Here is a 21,713-nt window from a genome sequence, read left to right as displayed (position 1 = left end):
TCATTGACAAATCAGTGTACTCACTCCTCTTAGTTGATCTCTGCAGCAAAGACTGCCACCTTTTTCTTTAAGTCATTCTCCACCCCGCCTTGTGCAGGTATGCTTTCCTCCTCCTTCTTCCTGTCTCCTCATGTGCATTATCTGCTACTGAAATCCTAGCACACACACTTAAGAAGCCCCCTTGGTGCCTGCCCCTTCTCTGCTCAGGCACCACTGCATCGTTATCGTCCACCTGAACAATTCCTGCTGGCACTGGCTCCCTGCCTTGAGTCCCACCCTGCCAAGGCCATTCCCTACGTTACCTATAGGACTGCCTTTTGAAGGAAGCAAATCAGATCATGTCACTTTCAAATCTCAAATTAAAAATTCAACAGCTGTTTACTACACATAAAAACAATGGTCTCAGCTATTCCTGACTTTCCAGATTTATCTTCACGTTTCATAATTTTAATTCTACTATAATTTTTGTTACATGACTAAATTTCCTCCCTCCTAACACTTCCTGGTCAGTTTCTTTTTTTTTTTTTTTTTTTTTTTCTGGTCAGTTTCTTGAGTGCAGGGACCAAATTCCAGGCATCTTGTTATCTTCAGCTTTAAGTGTTTGGCATTTAGTGGGTGTGATGGTTAATTTTATGTGTCAACTTGTCTGGGCTACAGTACTCAGATATTTGGTCAAATATCATTAAGTGTTTCTGTGAGGGTTTTTGGATTAAAATCACTGAACTTTGAGTAAAGCAGATAGTTCTCTATAACAAGGGTGGGCATCATCTGGGGAAGGCCCACCCAGAAGAAGGCTGACCCTTCCCGGAGTGAGAGGGAGGCTCTGGGATCTGCAGCTCCTTCCTGAGTCTCCAGCCTGCCAGCCTCTTCAGCAGATTTTTGACCTGCCAAGCCTTCAAGCCTCACACACACACACACACACAAACACACACACCCTGTCGGGTTGTTTCTCTGGAGAACCCTGACTAATAACCCAGTGGATATGCAAAAAAAGTTTCAAATTAATGACATTTTTTATTCTGTTTTATTTTCACTTAACTTATGAGGAGATTTATTTTGACGGATTTTTATAAATCGCTCACCAGTTTTAAGTCAATATAAATGTGTTAAGTTAAAACAACATATACACAATGTAAGAACTACAGAAACAGAACACGTGTTAGGTTTCATGTTACAAATACTTTTAAAAGAAAAAAAAGTAGCCAGGTTATAAAAACAGAATTGAAATCTCCAGCAATACCACACAGACAAATAACTTTTAATCACTCAAAATAACTGCCTACATATTCATAGCTGCCTTAAAAATAAAAAGGTATAGCTAAGTATTTTTTAATAGATGATTTCACTTCTACTCTAAACTTCAGAAAGTGTGTTCCTGCAGAAAATGAAAATATCTCTGAAATAGAATCCTTATGTGAGAAAGTGGCAGGGAAAAAATGTACTGTTTATGATAGAAATGATTAAGCCTGTTTTGTGAATGTTCATATAACTAAAATGTTTAATAAAAATAATTTCTGCATATGCATAGATAAAATGATAACACAAAGTGAAATTAAGCCAGTAACTGCCAAGTTTTATCTGCCAAGTCCTGAATTCAGGGTTCTCGGCTTCTCTTCCAATAGAGGTAGGTGTTAATGATGTCATTAACTGCTGCAGAAGAAACAGGGGACCATGAACACAAGTCGTGGCAGAAAATAAACACCCTCTGAGTTTACCTTTAAATTTAAAGTAAATAGAAAAATTAGTTTATAGAGTGTCTGTTCTACATAGTTCCTGCCCTAAAGGGATAACTCAGGATCTTAGTTTCCAGGATTTTCAGCTATATTCTAGAAATAAAGGCTAACAACCTCTATTCTTAAAAAGCACAAATTAAAACTATGTCTATACGGCAAAAACCATCAGTCAGTAAGCGAAATATTATTACATTGGTATTATAAGAAAATATTTATAGCCATACAACAAACTCTTTGTATTTGCTAATTGTAAGATTATAATATTTCATCTTGATCCCTAAACCAATGTTATTTTGTACCTGGAGAATCTATTTTTAAAAATATGAAGATAGAGGACCACCTTAGAAAAGTCAAAACTCGGCATCTTCTTTAACACCAGTTAAGACACTACTCAGAGGCAAGGAACATTGGAACAAAATTTGTTCATCACTTTTATATTCTGACAGCACACATAGAACATGTCCATGTAAATTTAACTCTCACCTTGTCAAGCTGATCCTGAAGATTAGTGGATGCTTTATAACCAAGTTGTAACAGCATTGCTTCCGCAGCATTCTTTTTGGCTATCTTTTTATTAGGTCCTGTTCCAGTAGCAACTTCATTGCCTACCTTGACCTAATAAAAGTAAGAAATTAATGATAGTTGCTTTGGTAACAAACCTTAACACAGTAATGCAATGTGTTTTGCACCCCAGCATTCAAAAATATAAAGTTCAGTCCATAATAAAAACAGTGATTAAGATCCCCTTTATGTAATATATGTACTTTATGTGTATACACACACACACATACCTACTTGCAGAGTATTGTGCTAAGTGAAATAAGTCAGAGAAACACAAATACTGTATGATATCACTTATATGTAGAATCTAAAAAATACAACAAACCAGTAAATATAACAAAAAAGAAATAGACCTTCAGATATAAGAAACCAACTAGTGGTTAGCAGTGGGGAGAGGGACGGGGGGAGGGCAATATGGGGAAGCGGATTAAGAAGTACAAACAATCATGTATAAAATAAGCTATAAGGATATATTGTACAACACAGGAAATATGGCCAATATGTTATAATAACTATAAATAAGTATAACCTTTAAAAATTGTGAGTTACTATACTGCAATATATAATGTTGTACATCAACCATACTTCAATTAAAAAGTCTTTAGTCCAAAAAATAAATAATGATAGATACTTTTAAAAATAAAAAATATGGAGTTCCCGTCGTGGCGCAGTGGTTAATGAATCCGACTAGGAGCCATGAGGTTGTGGGTTCGGTCCCTGCCCTTGCTCAGTGGGTTAAGGATCCGGCTTTGCCATGAGCTGTGGTGTAGGTTGCAGACGTGGCTCGGATCCCGCGTTGCTGTGGCTCTGGTGTGGGCCGGTGGCTACAGCTCCAATTCGACCCCTAGCCTGGGAACCTCCATGTGCTGCGGGAGTGGCCCAAAGAAATAGCAAAAAGACAAAAAAATAAAAATAAAAATAAAAAATAATGTTCACATTGCATCCCAAGTTTACAAAGGTTTACATTAGACAGTTCCTAAAGAGAATTAATATAAAAGGTTAGTATGATATTGTGGTTAAGAACAAAGACTTCCATGTCAGATTTAAGTATGAAATCCAACTCTATTAATTCCTAGCTGCATGAACTGATTCAAATTATTTAATATTTCTAAGCCTCAGTTTTTTCAACATTTAAAAAGGTGGTAATACAATGACCTCAGAGTGTTGCTTTGAAAATTAAATAAGAAAATGTATGTAAAACTACAGTGTATATTGCTGTATTCTATATATATAATGTGCTGTATCACTGCATACTCTGTATATATATATACCTATACACACACACACTGTATACTGTATATATACACAATGCATTACTATATATTGTACAATACTGTGTATTGTATGTACACCTGGTATTACTGTGTGTGTATATACTGTATTACTGTATACTGTGTATGTATATATACACTGTATTACTATTTACAGTTTATGGAGCAATATAAAAAGTAGCTTTTTATCATCAGAACTATTCCACAGTTATCTTTTGTGAACAACTGATACACACATGTATTTATGTATGTATATTCACATATTTAAATATACATCAGCCATCTTATATTCACATGTACATCTAATTGGGTAATGCTCTTTTTGACATGCATGTGCTGAGATTATACAAACAAAAAAAGTAAATTAGGAAACAAAAAAGGAAAGAATTACAAAGAGAAATAGAAAATACACAATGATAGTAAGACTTGTTTTTATACGCTTGGTCTCAGTAAGTAATCAAAGAAGCAGACAAGAAGATAATCACAATTTTGGCAATTAAATAATGTAAGCTAAATAATCTATAGGCAAGATATCTAATGAAAATTAGAAAATATTTTCAAAAAATTACAATGGAAATACAGTATATCAAAACTTGAAGGATACAGCTAAAAGAGGGCCTAGAAGAAAATATGTAAACCATCAACACTTAGAAAAAGGAGAAAAGTAATGAGCTAATCATCCATCTCAGGAAGTTTCTCACAGCAAAATAAACTCAAAGAAAACAGAAAAATAAAGACAAGAACAGAAATTAAGGAAATATAAAACAAAGTATATCAGAGAAGTTAAAAAAGCCAAGTTGGTTCCCTGAAAAGACTAATAAAATGGTAAACCAGAAGTAAAACTGATAAAGGAAAAATAAGAGAAGACACAAATAAAAATGAAAATAAGAGATAACTATGGCTTCCGTACCACTACAAAATAATAAGGGATATTGAATATTTTAGCTAACAAGTTTTGAATATTTAGATAAAATGGAAAATCTTCTAAACAATACAAATTACCAAAACTGGCACAGAGGAAACCCACAACTACATAGATGTCAAATGAACAGATTATATGAGTATGGACTCCAGAAAAGAGGTCCAAGGTGGAGGTAAAATTTGGGAATCATCGATTATAGATGAATTTAAAGCCAAAAGACAGTGAGAACTCTGTGGGAGAGAGTGACAGCAGGAAAACCAAGCATAGCATAGCATAGCATCCTTCCTGAAAGCCAAATGGAAGATTACTATAGCTTCTGTAGCATTACAAAATAATAAGGAATATTGACTATTTTAGCTAACAGGTTTTTTTTTTGAATATTTAGATAAAATGGAAACATTCCTAGATAGTACAAATTACCAAAACTGGCAAAGAGTAAACCCATAACTACATAGGTCTATAACTACTAAGGAAATTAAAACCACAATTAAAACCTTTCCACAAAGAAAACTTCTGAGAGCTTCTCCAGCAAGTTCGACTCAATATTTCAGGTCAAATAATGCCAATCTTAAAAAAACTCATCCAAGAATTAAAAAAAAAAAGAGGAATCAGTCCCCAAATATACAGAAATGCATCACTTCCATTCTAAAATCTAAAAAGAACAGTGTAAGAAGGGAAATTTATAGACCAGTTTCACTCAAGAATATAAATGTTAGCTTAAACTATGTAACAGTACACTGAGCAAAGCAATCTTAAAAAGAAGAAAAATCATGCCTATGTCAGGATTTTTCTAGAAATGCAAGATTAGTCTATCATTTGAAACCCAAAACAAAATCTATCAATGGAATCTGCTATACTGATCACCTGAGGAGACAAGTCATATAATCATCCAAATAAATGAAGCAAAAGCATTTGATAAAACTCAACATCCATTAATAATAATATTAAAAAAAACCTCTTAGCAACTAGGGAAGGAAGAGAACTCAGCAAACCTCAGCAAACATTATACTTAATGTTGAAATTCAAAAATCATAAACAAGACAAAGATGCCCTTCATTTTTACAAGTACTACAAACCTAGGACAGAGCAATAAGGCAAGCAAAAGAAAAGGTATAAGAATCAGAAGTGTAAGAACAAACTGCCATTACTTGTAGAAATGACATTTATAGAGTATATCCAAAAAAATTTACAGATAAATTGTAAAAATTTATGAAAGTGTAAGTTCTCTGCATAAAAGGCAGTATACAAAAGCCAAATGCCTTTGTATATCCCATCAACAATCAAGTAGAGAATAAAAAATATTTAAATTTTAATTCAATGGAAAGAGAATTTACATTAAATGAAAATCAAATATCTGTGATGTGTAAAAGCTTTACACATAAAACAATAAGCATTACCAAGAAAAATTAAGATAAAGCTAATAAAAAGAGATATGCGATACTCATGTATTGAAGATTCAGTATCATCATGATACCGATTCTCTTCAAATTGACCTACAAATTCAATGAATTCCCATCAAAAGCACACATATATTTTTATAATATTTGACAAGCTAATTCCAAAATTTACATGGAAATACAAAGAGCAAAGAACAGCGAAGATCTGAGGAAGAATAAAGTTGTGGTATTATTCTTTGGGATCTCTAGATTTATTATAAAATTAACATACCGGGAAAAGACAGATAAATCTGCCTTAAAGTGAATTATTTCTGTTCCTCAAAAAGCCGTCATTAAAAAAGGAAAAAAGTCAAGTCACAGCACGAGAAGATATTTGAAATGCCATATAACTACAAAAAGCTCACATTCCAGAATATATAATAGACTCCTATAAGTCTATTATAAGTCTATTAGTAGAAAAACAAGCTTAACAGCCAGTCTATATATGAAATTTTGGATTATTTTGGCAAATGTCACTGTTGTTTTTAAAAAAATTAGAAAACTTCAATAGCTTCATGTCATTTAATTTCACAATGACACTATACTCTCTAGCAATGAACGGGATGGTACAACCAAATGTAGTTTTCAGATATACTGCATGACAATTCTACCCATATTTCTCTTTTTTAGCTCTCGTGTGAAATCATAACACTGGTTATTTCACTTACGTCAGAACACAGAGATTTCTATCTGGTATCCACACATGTGCTGTTTACCATTTATTCTTAAACCATTATTGAGAGTTTTATTTGTTTTACTATTCTATCACTACTTTCAAGCTTCAGCGAACCAAGTGCTTTTAAGGAATCAGGGATATACAACACAGCATTTTTTTTTTAATTAGCAAAGTAAATAATGTACAAATTACACGACAGAAATTATACTTTCTAGACGGTTTTACTCAGAATGAACTAAATGACATACTTCTTGTATATGAGACACTAAAAATGGACGCATTGCAGAATCTCTAACCACTATCACAAATCTTATAGTTCAAATTTGTGCACTGTTTCTGAAATAGTTCACTGCTTTTTCTTCTGAAACCAGAAACCACCACACTGACAAATCACCATCTATGTGCTGACCCCACTCAGAAGCACTGATTGAGTGCTAGTCTCAGCAGATCCCTGGAGATGGGTGAACAAAGACCACATCTCCCATCTCTGTGTTGGCCTGCACCTGACCTGAACAACAGGCTCTGTGTATAACATCCTCAAGTCTTTGGCTACAGCCAGCTTCTGCTACCTGTTGTTTTTTCCAGTGCTTGGTTTGTTCCCCAGCTTCCCCAGCCCCTGTGTTGTTGCTGGAATGCTTGCTAGTGAAAGGATTAAGCCAGCTACGTCAGAAGCTTCCTCTACTGCTCTAAGGGTCAAAAGACATGCCAAAGCAAACAGCAGCAAAAGATAACTGATCAGTGAGGAATGTTTCATCTGTTTTTAGATGCTATATACATCTCCTCCTTCTCAGTTAATTCTTCTGCTGCTGCTTCACCCCTAAATCTCATTTATCTACCCAGGCCTGATGCCCTTTGGCTCCAGGTTCCTGCTCCTTGGGTGATGGGGTTCCCGTCACAGCGTTCACCTTAGATATGTGTCTGCTGGCTCTCTGTCAGACCTACTCTGATACCTCTAGACTTACTTCCAAAACAGGTGCTTCCAGATCCACTTTTCCCATTCACCCACCTCTTGTTGCACACAAGTTTTTCCAGTTGCATGGTTCAATAGCTTGTGAGTAGTTGGTTACCCCAGAGTTATTTGTTAATATTAAAAAAGATCACTATGCCAAAGGACTCTGATTCCTGGCCAGCACACACAATGGTCACTCAAAAAAGAAAATCACTGCATAATGAAAGTCAAGTAAGTATGTGAGTGAACTTCCCAAAGTCATCTTCCTTGAAAGCTCAGAGATTTTACAACCATTATAGGATTGTTACAAATATTCATTTTTCTGCAAAGAGGTTCAATTATTTTGCTATGCAATAAATTTAAGACTACCAGCTATGTATTTAAACTACTCATTTAAATTAATCAAGCCCTCAAAAAACTAAGAAAAAGTTCTAAAATAACATTTTCCAGAACTTTAATTATCTTTCACTGAATCACAAATAAAAGCAATGAAATTTCCTCTATGTATATTTTTTTTGAAACCTGGAGATCTTCATCACAGGTAGAAAAACTGACATCATATGATGATATATAATAAATAGAATGTGCTAAGACATAATTTAGTTTAATTATCATTAGTTTCTCTTTGAAAAATTAAAATACTCCTCTCCTGAAAAAATAAAAAACTTTAAGAAATTTGCTCTGGAACTAAATATCCAAATAACGTCATCAGAGTTTTTCCTTTACCTAGTAATCAATATAAATACACCCATTTTATACCAAATATTTGTTTGTGGGGATTTTTGGTGACAGACAAATATGTGTATGTTATCTTTAGATAGTTGACATCCACATTCAATTGTAACAAATGATTAACAGTGCTTAAGCAGTTTATACAAAATCTTTACTTTGATGAAGTTGCTGCAATGCTGTAATGAACCCACTGGGGCTTTCAGAAAATGGAAAAAACAATATGAATTCAGTGTGAAAACATTTAAAAGCATAGCCAAATGTTTCTGTTTGACTAAAACATTTATGAATACCTATAAAATGGAAGCTAGCCTAAGATATTCTAAATTCCTCTTTCAAAAGGGGTACTCAATATTCTCTACAGAAAAGGAATTGTTTAATAAAGTCAAAGCCAGCTTTTATTCCTAACACAGGTCAAAAATTTAGGTGATTTTTTTTCCTTCAAGTTTTGCAGTTCAAAGAATACTTTCTAGAATTCTTCAAAGTTAAGAATGTAAGAGCGTTATCCTTGTGGCTCAGCGGGTTACGAACTCGACTAGCACCCATGAAGACACAATTTGATCTCTGACCTTACTCAGAGGGTTAAGGATCCAGTGTTGCCATGAATGATGGTGTAGGTCGCAGATACGGCTCAGATCCCGCATTGCTGTGGCTGTGGTGTAGGCTGGCAGCTGCATCTCTGATTCTACCCCTAGCCTGGGAACTTCCATACGCCATAGGTATAGCCCTAAAAAGACAAAAAAAAAAAAAAAAAAAGAATGTAAAAAGAAAATCAGTGTATATGTTTTTCAAAGTGATAATACTGAAACAACACTGTTCTGGGTCATAATGACATCCAAATAATAATGTATTTACTATCACAGAAGAATATCCCCCTCTTTGGATATCTAAGTTCCTAACCGTGGTTTACCTGTAACTACATCATTAGTTTATACCTCCAACAAAAGCCCAGCATCTCTCAATCAGGCAGGCAGGTAAGCAACAAATACACATCATAAGTTTATGAAGGTCCTACTGTATACATACCACCATATTTGGTACTGTGAGATAGAGAAATAGGGATTATAAATTAGGAAGGAAGGTAAAATCAGACATGCATGAAATGTTCCTCAACATGAGACACATGAGACGGAGTCCAAACATCCCACACATGGTCAGCACTTAAGAAACATCTGCTGAATGTAACTGGCTTATATTAAAAGTGAGATGCACACGTTTCTCTGGAAAAAGTTTCTTTGACAAGCCTATTACAACAAAGAGAGTTCAGACAATAAGGAGAATTTAAATATGGATGAGGTACAGAATGATTCTAATGCCCCATGCCTAATGTAAAAAAAGTGAGAAAAAATTCTGTATTTTTTAGAGATACGTGCTAAGTATTTAGGCTAAGATGACATGCGGTTAGAAATTAGCTTTAAATTACCTCGGGAAAAGAAGGAAAGATGGAGGGGAGGGAAGGAAAGAGGGAGGGGATAAAAACTGATGGCTAAAACAAATGCAGCAGTAATTAATTGTTTTGGGGTGATGGGCATATTCCCCAGTATGCCATTACACTATTCCATTATACCATTCTTTATAGCATCCTATTCTGTATATGCAACTCTGGATATGTTTGAAATTTTCATAATAAAAATTAAAGGTTTCTGTGATACCACAGCCTGAGTTGGCAAATGAAGATGGAGAGGTAGGATTTTAAAAAAGGAGGACGGAGTTCCCATTGTGGCTCAGGAGTAACGAACCTGACTAGTATCCACGGGGATGTGGGTTCAATCCCCGGCCCTGCTCAATGGGTTAAGGATCTGGCATGGCCATGAGCAGTGGTGGAGGTTGTGGATGCGGCTCAGACCTGGCATTGCTGTGGCTGTGATGTAGGCCGGCAGCTGCAGCTCTGATTCGACCCCTAGCCTGGGAACTTCCATATGACGCAGGTACAGCCCTAAAAACAATAAATTAATAAAATAAAAAGGAGGAAGGCATTTTAGGCATTTCCCCTCATTCCCAGTCCCCACCTATCTATCAATACACCAGCAGCCATTCTTCAACTTTCTTGGCCACACAACTTAGCAGTTAAATCCCTCAGCAATTCTGAGCCCCTTTGTCCTCACCACAATTAAGTAGCCAACTAGCTCTTTTGCTAATTTTTCTAATAACCTCAAAGCTCATGCTCTTGGCCCTGTTCCATATACTACATCCATCCTTCTAAGTTCTGTTTCTAATTCCATCTGTCTTTTATTCCCAGTAGTTAATAGAGTCCAGCTGCAGATTGCAACACATTAAGTTAGAGATAGGCACTCTAAAAGACGAACTTGCAGTAAATAACCTGTGTGACCTTACAGTCCCTCCGAAACCTCCTGCTGTCTCATTCTGACATGTCCTTGACATTTGAATGTTTCAACCAAGTTGGTAGATGCGCCTGGAGGGAATAAATGCTTTACCTGTCAACAATTTTACTTTCTACTGTTAATTCCTAGTTTTCCTTTCCACCACATCTTTATTTCAGCATCAGGATTTCTAAATTTTTTCAAGAGTTAGAAGAATCCTTTAATATAAAAGTTAGAAATACCTGCATCACAAATTCCCGACGTCGAGGCATTCCTCTTTCCGAAAGCAAAACATAATCTGGCTCCTTTTCCTTTTTGGCCTGTTGAATTTGAGCCAGGCGGCTAATGGGGTTCATTCCTTGACCATATTCTGGTCCAGCCTAAAAAATAATAGAAGAAAAAAAAAATTGAAAACATGCTTGTAAAACTTGTCACAGGGTCCTTAAAGAAACCATGGTTTTCGCTTCCTCTCCTGCACCCCGAAACTGTGACTAGAGAAAACAAATGAAAATTATGAAAACATTAAAGGAAAATCATTAAATGGTTCAGAAACTAAGGCTTCTATAAGAGTGAGGGCTCAGAGATGACATTGATAAGTTGGGTCTACTACCCTTTTAAACTCTTTAATATAGTAGGAAATGCTTCAAAACAAAACAAACACCCAAAAGAATGTAAGAAGACAAGCCAGGAACTGAGAAGAGATATTTGCAATACAAATACCTAAATATATATATATCCAATATCCAAAGCATATTTTTAAAACTTCTAAAAAGTATTAAGAAAAAGACAATCTAAAAGAAAAAACAGCAAATGAGATGAACAGATATTTAACAGAAGAAAAGAACATATAAAAAAAAATCCATCTCATTAAGACTCAGAAAATGCATACTAAAACCAGTGAGATACTATTTCACCTGTCAACTTAGTGAAAATTAAGAAGTCTGACAGCTTCCGTTGGTGAAGATGGGGAGTAACAAAAACATATACAGTACTGACCATAATGTAAATTGGAAAACAATTTGACAACGTCTAGCAAAGCCAATGACCCACTCCTCAGTAGTCTATTCAACTAGGAAACTGTTACTCAAATGCGTTGGCTCATTTGTACAGGAGTATCCACAGCTGCATTATTTGAAATAGCAAAAAAAAAGAAAAAACCTAAACATTCATTTATAAAAGAATAAATAACTTATGGCATATTCATACAAAGGAATGGCACACAGCAGTGAAAATGAAAACTGGCAGTTTCTTAGTTCATTCATCAAGATGAATGAATTTAAGGGAAAAAATGTTAAGTGAGAAAAACAAGCACAGAAGAATATATGAAGTACAATATAATTTATGTAAAGCACATTAAAACTATAAAACGCTGGCAAAAGTAAATAAAATCTCAGTAAGTAGACAGTTCATGGATCAGCAGATGCGATATTCTTCAAGTGTCAATACTCCTCAAACAGATCAATTCATTGCAATCCCCATCAAAATCCATGCATGTTCTTTTTTGGCTTATTAGTTAGTCATTAATTAATAATTAATTTTTGGCTTATTAATAATTAATAATTCAAAGCTTAAATTTCATATGGAAATGCAAAGGACAAACAAAAAAACAACTTTGAAAAAAGAACATAGTTGGAAGAATCAGACTGCCTGATTTCAAGATTTATTATAAAGCTATAGTAATCAAGATAGTACAGTGACACTGTCTAAAGACAGACACTGAGACCATTGAAACATAACAGTATCTGGGGATAGAGCCACACATACATGGTTATCAAAGGTGCAAATGCCATTCAGTGGAGAAAGGGTAGTACTTTCAATCAATAGTACTGTAACAACTGGATATTCACATGAAAAAAAACCCAAAACTTCAATCCATATCTCATACAAAAATTAATTCAAAATGGCTCATACACATAAATGTAATATCTAAAATTAAAACTTCTAAAAATATGGGGGAAATTTTTGTGGCTTCATTTAACAATTTCTTAGAACACTAAATCACATTCAACAATAATAAATTGAAGTTTGTCAAAATTAGTAACTTCTGTTATTTAAAAAGGACAAATCACAGGCTTGAAGAAAATATTTGCAAATCACATATCTGACAAAAAAAATTGTACCCAGAATAGAGAACTTTTCAAAAGTCAATAAAACATTTATTATAAAAAATGTATTATTTGTTCTTATTTAAATTATTACTTTAAAATTTTAAGCGAGCAAAACACTGGAACGACACTTCATCAAGCTTCATGGGCTACTTGTATATTAAAAAATACTCTATCACTAGTCACTGGAGAATTCTAAAGTATAAAACTACAATGAGGTTATCAATATGCATGTATTTAAATAACTGAAATTTAAGACTATACTGTGTGTTAGAAATGATGTGCAAATAGTAGAATTCTTACACGTGGCTACTGGGAATACAAAATGGTTCAATCACTTTGAAAAAAAAAACTGGCAGTTTCTTAAAATGTTGAATACATACCTACTGAATGATGGTGTCATTCACTCCTAAGTATTTACCCAAGAGAATTAAAAGCATATGCCTTTAAGACTTAGACACCAATGTCCACAGCAGCTTTATTTTTAATAGACCCATACTAGAAACATCCCTAATATCCATCAAAGGGTGAATGAATAAACAAACTATGGTATATCCATTCAATATAATACCACTTAGCAATAAAACAGAACCAACAGTTAAAAATGCAACAAAATGGATGAATTTCAGAATTATTATGCTGAGTGAAAGAAGCTAGTCAAAAAGAGAGTGGATGCTTGGAAATTGAGGGTGAGGGGATTACAAAGAGGAGAATGAGGGAACTTTGGGGAGCAATGAATAGGTTCATTTCTTGACTGTGGTCATTGTTTCACAAGTGTATACATATATCACATCCTATCAAACAGTACACTTTAAATATGTACAGTTCACTCTATATCAACTACACTTCAATAAAGCTATTTTAGAAATTAACCAAATAACCATTTTTCAGAACCACAAACATGCAGCAAAACTGTCAGGTCACAAAACATTAAACACAAAACTTATGATGATGGTTATGGGAGGAGGTATCAGGATGTGGCTGAAGGGGGCATACAGGCAGCTTAAAAGAGATACTCAATATTCAAGCTGGACAGTGGGTGTTACTTACTTTTAATAGAATGTGTATGCTATTTAACTTATGCACACATTCTACAGAAACCTTTTAGAAGGTACTTGTTTTTAACTTATATTTAAGGTAATATTTATGAATAAAGCTTGATAAAAACTTATTCAAAAGTATGTGCATAGCTTTTTTTTAGTGGCTCCTAAAAGGTTTAAAAATAAAAAACCTTTACAAATTAAATACCCTTTCTGCATGCAAACCAGCTTTATTCATATATTATTCCTAGAGATGAAGGTCTGTATGTCATATGGTCAGGGCTTTATTTCCATCTGTGAAAATTTATTCTAAAACAAGTATTAGAGACAAGGATTATCACTATGTTACTGTTTATATATGTTATGCTAAACTTATGGAAGAGCCACTACATAATCTTAGCTTTTCCTGACAGCTGTTGAGTCTCCATCACACCTAGTTTGGGGTTGGAGGGAGGGCCTCCAGGTCGGATTTTGCAAGGTCTGTTAAATTATGTTTTGCTCATTTTGGACTTTATCCAGAGAACAGTGAGAAATCACTAAAAAACTTTAAGCAGAGACATGACATGATCTGATCAGTATTTCTGAAAGAGAACACTTTTTTTTTTTTTTTGTCTTTCGTCTTTTTAGGGCTGCAACCATGGCATATGGAGGTTCCTAGGCTAGAGGTCAAATCAGAGCTGAAGCCGCCGGCTACACCACAGCCACAGCAATTCGGGATCCAATCTGCAGCCTACACAACAGCCCATGGCGATGCCAGATCCTTAACCCACTGAGCAAGGCCAGGGATCGAACCGGTGTCCTCGTGGATGCTAGTTGGGTTTGTTAACTGCTGAACCACGATGGGAACTCTTGAAAGAACACTTAAAAAGATCATTTGATTTCAGGTATTTGCAGGAAGCCAATTAAAAACCTACTATAGTAGTTCAGGCAACAGATGATTATGAGTTTGGATGAAAAGGGTGACAGAGGGATGGAAAGAAACAGACCAACCTAGGAAATATTTAAGTGAAGAACTCAAGAGGACTTGATGATTGACCCGATATAAGGGGTAAGAGAGAAGTCAAAAATGACTCCCGGGTTTGTTTCAGCAGCTGGATGGGGTTGACAGTCACTATGATAAGGAATGCAGGAGGAATAGGAATGGTTCAGAAGGGAATGTGATGAGTCTGGGACAGAGCTTCAGGTGCTTGTGAAATATTAAGGGGAGATGCCCAAGAGCCAGTGTCGAGCACAGACTGTATTTGGGGATACGTGTACGTAAAGACTAAATTGAAGGCCTGGGCATATGAAGAGAAGCCTAGGAGACAGTAAGAATGGGAAAAGACTGAAAACTTAAATACTGCAATAGCTGAGTAAGGGAGGGGAGAAAGAAAATGAAAATTTCAGCTTTTGATAAAATACTGGTTTCCACATCTATTTGCAAACCAAAACATGGAAAAAATATAAGAAGGGCTGATAAGAAAAGACAAATACAGACAATATCTTATAAGACTGGGATGCCGCTGAAAACATAAAGGCAAGCTCTTGTGACCAGCACTAGAAGATGTGTACCTAATGCATGAAGATGGTCAAATAAATGAGTATTTCCAGTGGTATGCTGCCTTATTCCTGTTTAATTTGCCTCTTTTATAAGACTATCTATAAGTTCCAAAGACAATGTTGGCGATACAGAGTCCAATGACACAGAATGAGATGCATAAATCCAATTAGAGAATAATGCAGCTAAAAGAACATTAAGAATGACTGGTTACCTCCCTTATTAACTATGAGCACCCTTGAAAATTAAGTTACTCCTTGGATATCAAGTCTTAGATAATAATTCTACAAACCAATAAGGACACTCTTATAACAGCTGAGTCCAGGAAACTTTATCTCTCACATCAGAAAGCTTTCTTTGAGGCCTCATCTTATAGAAGAGAATTACATTCAAAAAATAGGATATGAACCCAAAGACACCATCAGGGCAGTCTTACATTTTAACAAAATAACTCTGTAAATTAAAATCCAAAAAGAGTTCACAACCAAGCAATTTCATGACATCAGACATGACTGGACCTGAAACCTGACTCTGCTCCATGATCTTAGAAAAGTTTCTTAAACACCAAGAACATCATCCGTAAAATGTGGATAATACCTACATTATAGAGTGATTAAGAGAATCAAATGAGACAATGTTATAGATTCATTATTTTAAATAAAATGAAGGCTAATTATCAACAGATATTTTCTCTATTTCTATTGCATAATAAGGAATGATAGACCCTAGATGTGTAAGACATAAGGAAGTGACAAAAATGCTAAAAATCAAGATACTATCCCAAGCTGACCCATTTATTGGCCCACTGTAAGGTCTGATCATACCCCAAATTATCTAGATTCTAACTCAATGTATGCATGCTCCTTCCTCAAAATAACCTTACATTTCAGAGGATATCTATAGACTTTATTTTAACATAAGCCAGATATGGTACAAGTAATTCCAAGTATGATGTATGTAAGGAAAAAATGCAGGGGGCTAACTGATTCTGGACTGGGGGAGGATCAGAGAAGGCTTCCCTGAAGAAGTCAAGTTAAGCTGAGATGTGAATGGTGGATAGGAAGAAAGTTCTGGAATAATATGCTTATATACTAGAAGTAGTAGCAAATAATTCTGAAAATTCAAAATGTTTCTCCCCTCTCTGGGGAGCAACACTTAAACAATATTCTTGCTTTTAATGGTTATAGTTACAAGGAACAGGAGGAGTTCCCACCATCACACAGTGGGTTAAGAATCCAAATGCAGCAGCCTGGGTTACTGTGAAGGCACAGGTTTGATCCCTGGCCCAGCAAAGGGGATTAAAGTTTTCAGCATTGCAACAGCTATGGTGTAGGATGCAGCTGTGGCTTGGATTCAATCCCTGGCCCAGATCTTCCATATGCCATGGGTGCAGCCATAAAAAAAATTTTTAAATAAAATAACAGGGTTCTATTTATATTCTACTATTAAATACACAAATCTTTTCTAAAGACTTATTATTCTTAATTTATTAAGAATAGACTTAGTTTAATCGATGGATGTTATTGTAACCAGTTTTGCAGTGCCGTTTTTACAAAAAATTTTATTATAGTTGATTTGCAATGTTCCTTCAATTTCTGTTGAACAGCAAAAATAACCCATATATATATATACATTCTTTTTTTTTTCATAGTATCTTCCATCATGTTCTAACCCAAAAGACTGGACATAGTTCCCTGACCTGTACAGCAGGACCCGATTGCCTATCCATTCTAAATGTACTTGCACTGCCATTCTGATATAGAGCACTGTTCTTCCTATGGGAAGAAGCTATAGATCCTACACATAAAAAGATTTATACATTCATATACATACAAAATGTGAACAGAGAGAATTAATTATAAAATAAAACAGCTAATATTTATTGAGTACTTACTGTCATGTTAATTAAATATTCGACAATAATTACTAATGCATTCTATGTATTATTTACATATCAATCCTATGAAGCAAGTTCAATTATTATTCCTATTATAAAGAAATGAAAGATTAGAAAAGCTAGGTAACTTACTCCGGTCACACAGATTCCTACTCCAAGGTCACCAGACATGACTCTAATGGTCATTTTCTTAACGGCCATATCCTACTCCCTGACCATGTGGTTCATATAAACGGCAGCATATAAATGGAGGCCGGTCCTCAAAACCACTATGACTCATGATGAGTGGATCTATTTGGCATTTATCTTTAGTCTATCTTGCATATAACACAGAATGCTATTTCAGGGAATGTATAACCTAGAGCCCCTCAGGGAAGTAATGACAGTCCTCATTAAAAAGAACAAGTATTTAACGGTTGTTTAAGAAGGTATTTATTTACATAAATATACATATGCATGTGTTCTTTTTAAAAATTTTATTACCATTGATTTACAGTGTTTTATCAGTTTCTGCTGCACAGCAACATGACCCAGTTATACATGTACATTCTTTCTCTCACATTATCCTCCATCATGTTTCATCACAGGTGATTAAATATAGTTCCCTGTGCAATACAGCAGGATTTCATTGCTTATCCACTCCAAATTCAATAGTTTGCATCTACTAATCTCAAACTCCCACTCAGTCCCACTCCTTCTCCCTCCCTCTTGGCAACCACAAGTCTGTTCTCCATGTCCATGACTTTGTTTCTTTTCTGTAGACAGGTTCATTTGTGCCATATATTAGATTCCAGATTTAAGTGATATGATGTGGTATTTATCTTTCTCTTTCTGATTATTTCACTTAGTATGAGAGTCTCTAGTTCCATCCATGTTGCTGCTTTATTCTTTTTTACGTCTGAGTAGTATTCCAGTGTGTACAGGTACCACATCTTTTTTTTTTTTTTTTTTTTTTCTTTTCAGGGCTGCATCCACAGCATATGAAAGCTCCTGGGCTAGGGGTCGAATCAGAGCTGCAGCTGCTGGCCTACATCACAGCCACAGCAACACCAATCCAAGCCATGTCTCCTACTGCATCTGTTAGTATTTGTTGTACGTAACTGGGTCCTCCTTTATCAGCAGCATATATATATTGATGACTGTAACATCCTCTTCTTGAATGGATCCTTTTATCATTAAATAGTATTCTTCTTTGTCTTTTTCTTTTTTTTTTTTTTTTTTTTTTTTTGTCTTTTTGTCTTTTGTTGTTGTTGTTGTTGTTGTTGCTATTTCTTGGGCCGCTCCCGCAGCATATGGAGGTTCCCAGGCTAGGGGTTGAATCGGAGCTGTAGCCACTGGCCTACGCCAAAGCCACAGCAACGTGGGATCCGCGCCGCGTCTGCAACCTACACCACAGCTCACGGCAATGCCGGATCGTTAACCCACTGAGCAAGGGCAGGGACCGAACCCGCAACCTCATGGTTCCTAGTTGGATTCGTTAACTACTGCGCCACGACGGGAACTCCTTCTTTGTCTTTCTTTAAAGTCTATTTTGTCTGATATGAATATTGCAACTCCCGCTTTCCTGTCTTTTCCATTCACTTGAAATATCTTTTTCCACCCCCTCACTTTCAATTTGTGTATGTCCTCTGCCCTAAGGTGAGTCTCTTGTAGGCAGTATTTTGTAGCCTCTTGTTTTTTTATCCAATCTGCCACTCTATGTCTTTTGATTGGAGCATTCAGTCCATTGACATTCAAGGCAATTATTGATAAATACGTATTTATTGCCATTTTAAACCTTGTTTTCAAGTTGATCCTATGTTTCTCCTGTTACTTGCTTTTTTTGGATGGATGATTTCCTTTTATTTCATGCTTATGTCCCCTTTTTAGTTTCTGTGAATGTATTATTTGGTTGTTATTTGTGGTTGCCCTGTTTTTCAAGTATGTTAACCCCTTCCTGTATCTCCTTGCTTTAGCCTGATAGTCACACAGGCTCAAACACATTAAAAAAAATTGATTTTCTTACTTTCCTACACCACATTTTATGATTTTGATGTCCTCTTTTAACAACCTTCAGGTTTATCCTTCTGTTGTTCCTTGTGTTTATCATTGCTTTTCAATAGTTTTTTTTTTCCCCCTTTTAGATCTGTATACTGGCTTAAGTGATTACTTTTCAATTATGATTTCCTCCATCCTATTTCTTCTTACTTCCTATTTATTTATTGCTTTTTAGGGCCATACCCACAGCATATGGAAGTTTCCAGGCTAGGGGTCAAATCGGAGCTACAACTGCTGGCTTACACCACAGCCACAGCAACATGGGCTCTGAGATGCGTCTGCGACCTATATCACAGCTCAAGGCAACGCTGGATCCTTAACCCACTAAGCGAGGCCAGGGATTGAACCTGCATCCTCGTGGATCCTAGTCGGGTGTGTTAGCCACTGAGCCACGAAGGGAATTTCCCTTCCTTGTTATTTAGAGGAGCCCTTTCAGTATTTCTTTTAGAATGGGTTTAGTATTGCTGTACTCTTTTTGTTTTTGTTTGTTAGAGAAATTCTTTATTTCTCCTTCTATTTTAAGTGATATTTTTGCAATTTTTTCCTTTTAGAACTTTGAATGTATTTTGCCACTCTCTTCTGGCCTGTAGCATTACTGAGAAAAATCAGCTGATAGCCTTAAGGGGGTTCTCTTATAATTAACACTTTTTCTCTACCTGCCTTTAGAATCCTCTTTTTATCTTCAACTTTTGCCATTGTTATTATAATATGTCTTGGCGTGGGCCTGTTTGGGTTCAACTTGTTTAGGGCCCTCTGTGCTTCCCTATCTTGATGTCTGTTTCCTCTAGATTTAGAAAGTTTTCAGCCATAATTTTTTTAACTGTTTTCAACCCCCCCCCCTTTTTTTTTCTTCTCTTTCTGGAATCCTTGCTGTCCTGATTCAGTGACTTCCATTATTCCATCTTCCAAGTCACTAATTCGTTCCTCTGCGTTATTCATTCTGCTCTTCAGTGACTTTAACTTTGCTTGCATCTCTGCAAATAAATTTTCTAATTTATATATATGAGTTATATTTTCTAGTTTCTTTCTAAAGTAATCTGCATTACTGTTCATATTTGCTCTTAATTCCTTCATATTCACTCTTAATTCCTTCAGTATCTTCACCATCTCCTTTTTGAACTCGGTGTCTATTAGACTGCAGAGGTCTGTTTCTTTGTTTGCTCCCTCAGGGGAATTCTCCTGTTTTTTCAACTGGGAATGGTTCCTGAGCTTCTTCATTTTGCTTATATTTTTCTTGTTCTGTGAGTTTAGGGAAAACAACTACTGTAGGCTTGGAGGGCTACTTATATGCGAGAGAACCCCTAGGTATTTTGTGAGGGCTTACTGTTTATTTGGGGCATCAGGGCTGCTTTTGGTTTGGATGTTTGCTGTCTCTTTCCTCAGTGTGTGCAGGTAGGGTGCTGTATGTGATTCCAGGGATATGGAGGTAATGGACAGGTTTAGTAGCCACTGCCTGGTTGACAGTGGCAAGGACCTGCAGGAAGGTGGTACATACTGCTCCTAGTTGCAGGGCCCTGGGACGTGGCAGTGACCCTCAGGCAGGTGTAGGTGGTACCCAGAGCATTTGGCAGTGGCAGTGGCAGTGGCAGGGCATGAGTGTTCCCAGGGGAGTGAGAGCAACAATGGGTGGTGCTCAGTTGCAGTGCCCTCCTCTGTGCCAACCTCTGAGGTGACTGGGGCTGCAGGTGGTGCCAGTGCACAGACCCCTAGTTGTGGCAGGCCATGCTCACCTCTGGAGTCTAAGATAAACTGCAGTGGTTTGCCCCTACCACCTATAGACCATGCAAGAGGTACCCTACCCAGCTAAGCCCACACCAAAAGGCACCGCCACCCATTGCCCACACAAGAGGTGCCTCACTGCCCATAGCCCCACCTTCTGAGAGTCTGTACGTGTGCAGAGAAAGATATTCCTGTGGCAGTCCACCGCCCCTTCTCTTGCCTTCCCCAACGGTGGCACCTTTCTTTTCCCGTGGGTCCAGACCTCTTCCCAAGTTCCCTTGGCTGTGGCGTTCTGCCCCCCAGCCCTTGGCACACTGCTCCCTAGTCCCTCAAGCTGTCTCCATACAGCCAACACTAGTCCTCTCCTGGGAACTGACTTCTGGAGCCTATGTCTCAGTGCCCAGCCCCTGACCGAGCATCTCAGACTGTGATGTCCAGGGGTGGTGGTACTGATGGTCTTTTCAGCTTTCTCTCTGCTTTGCCCTCCACAGTCCAGCTGCTCTGCTTTTTCCTGAGTCTTTGAAGTCCCTCTGTCTCAGCTGATCTCCCCATCAGTTAGGTGGCTTCCCAGGGCATAGGTTCCTTTCCTCTTTCACAGCTCCTTCTCAGAAATGGTAGTCCTGTTCTGATTTTTTTTTTCTCCATTTTGTTTTCCTTTTGTTCTACCCAGTTATGCGGAAAGTTTCTTGCCCTTTCTGGAGGTTTTACGTCTTCTGCCAGCATTCAATAGATGTTCTGTGTGAAGCATTCTACACTGCAAATGAGGTTTTTTTGTTGTTG

The 21,713-nt window shown here is 36.5% G+C and overlaps 1 protein-coding gene and 2 long non-coding RNA genes across 56 annotated transcripts in view; 1 reads left to right on the top strand and 2 right to left on the bottom strand.

Annotated features, from left to right (window-relative positions):
• Window positions 1-21,713, bottom strand: part of STAU2 (staufen double-stranded RNA binding protein 2) — a 319,371-nt gene that overhangs the window by 188,073 nt on the left and 109,585 nt on the right. For all 54 annotated transcript variants that reach the window (NM_001444571.1, NM_001444575.1, XM_085020656.1 and 51 more), the window contains 2 exon segments: window positions 2,217-2,348; window positions 10,841-10,978. In NM_001444571.1, coding sequence (NP_001431500.1) covers window positions 2,217-2,348; window positions 10,841-10,978 — 270 coding nt within the window.
• LOC146403836 (uncharacterized) lies at window positions 3,166-10,205 on the top strand. The gene is made up of 2 exons (XR_014843688.1): window positions 3,166-7,530; window positions 7,632-10,205. It is a non-coding gene; the product is annotated as an uncharacterized LOC146403836 (long non-coding RNA).
• Window positions 17,586-20,830, bottom strand: LOC146403835 (uncharacterized). Its single transcript, XR_014843690.1, has 2 exons — window positions 18,680-20,830; window positions 17,586-18,364 (listed from the first exon to the last, which is right to left on the bottom strand). It is a non-coding gene; the product is annotated as an uncharacterized LOC146403835 (long non-coding RNA).

The sequence above is a fragment of the Sus scrofa genome, chromosome 4 (genome assembly GCF_054392235.1).
Source record: "Sus scrofa isolate SSC_HxYL_T2T_F1_AM1 chromosome 4, Sscrofa_HxYL_maternal_Yorkshire_Landrace_v2.0, whole genome shotgun sequence".
Lineage (NCBI taxonomy): Eukaryota > Metazoa > Chordata > Mammalia > Artiodactyla > Suidae > Sus > Sus scrofa.
Note: the sequence above shows the minus strand (reverse complement) of the source record. Positions and strands in the feature narration are given on the sequence as shown.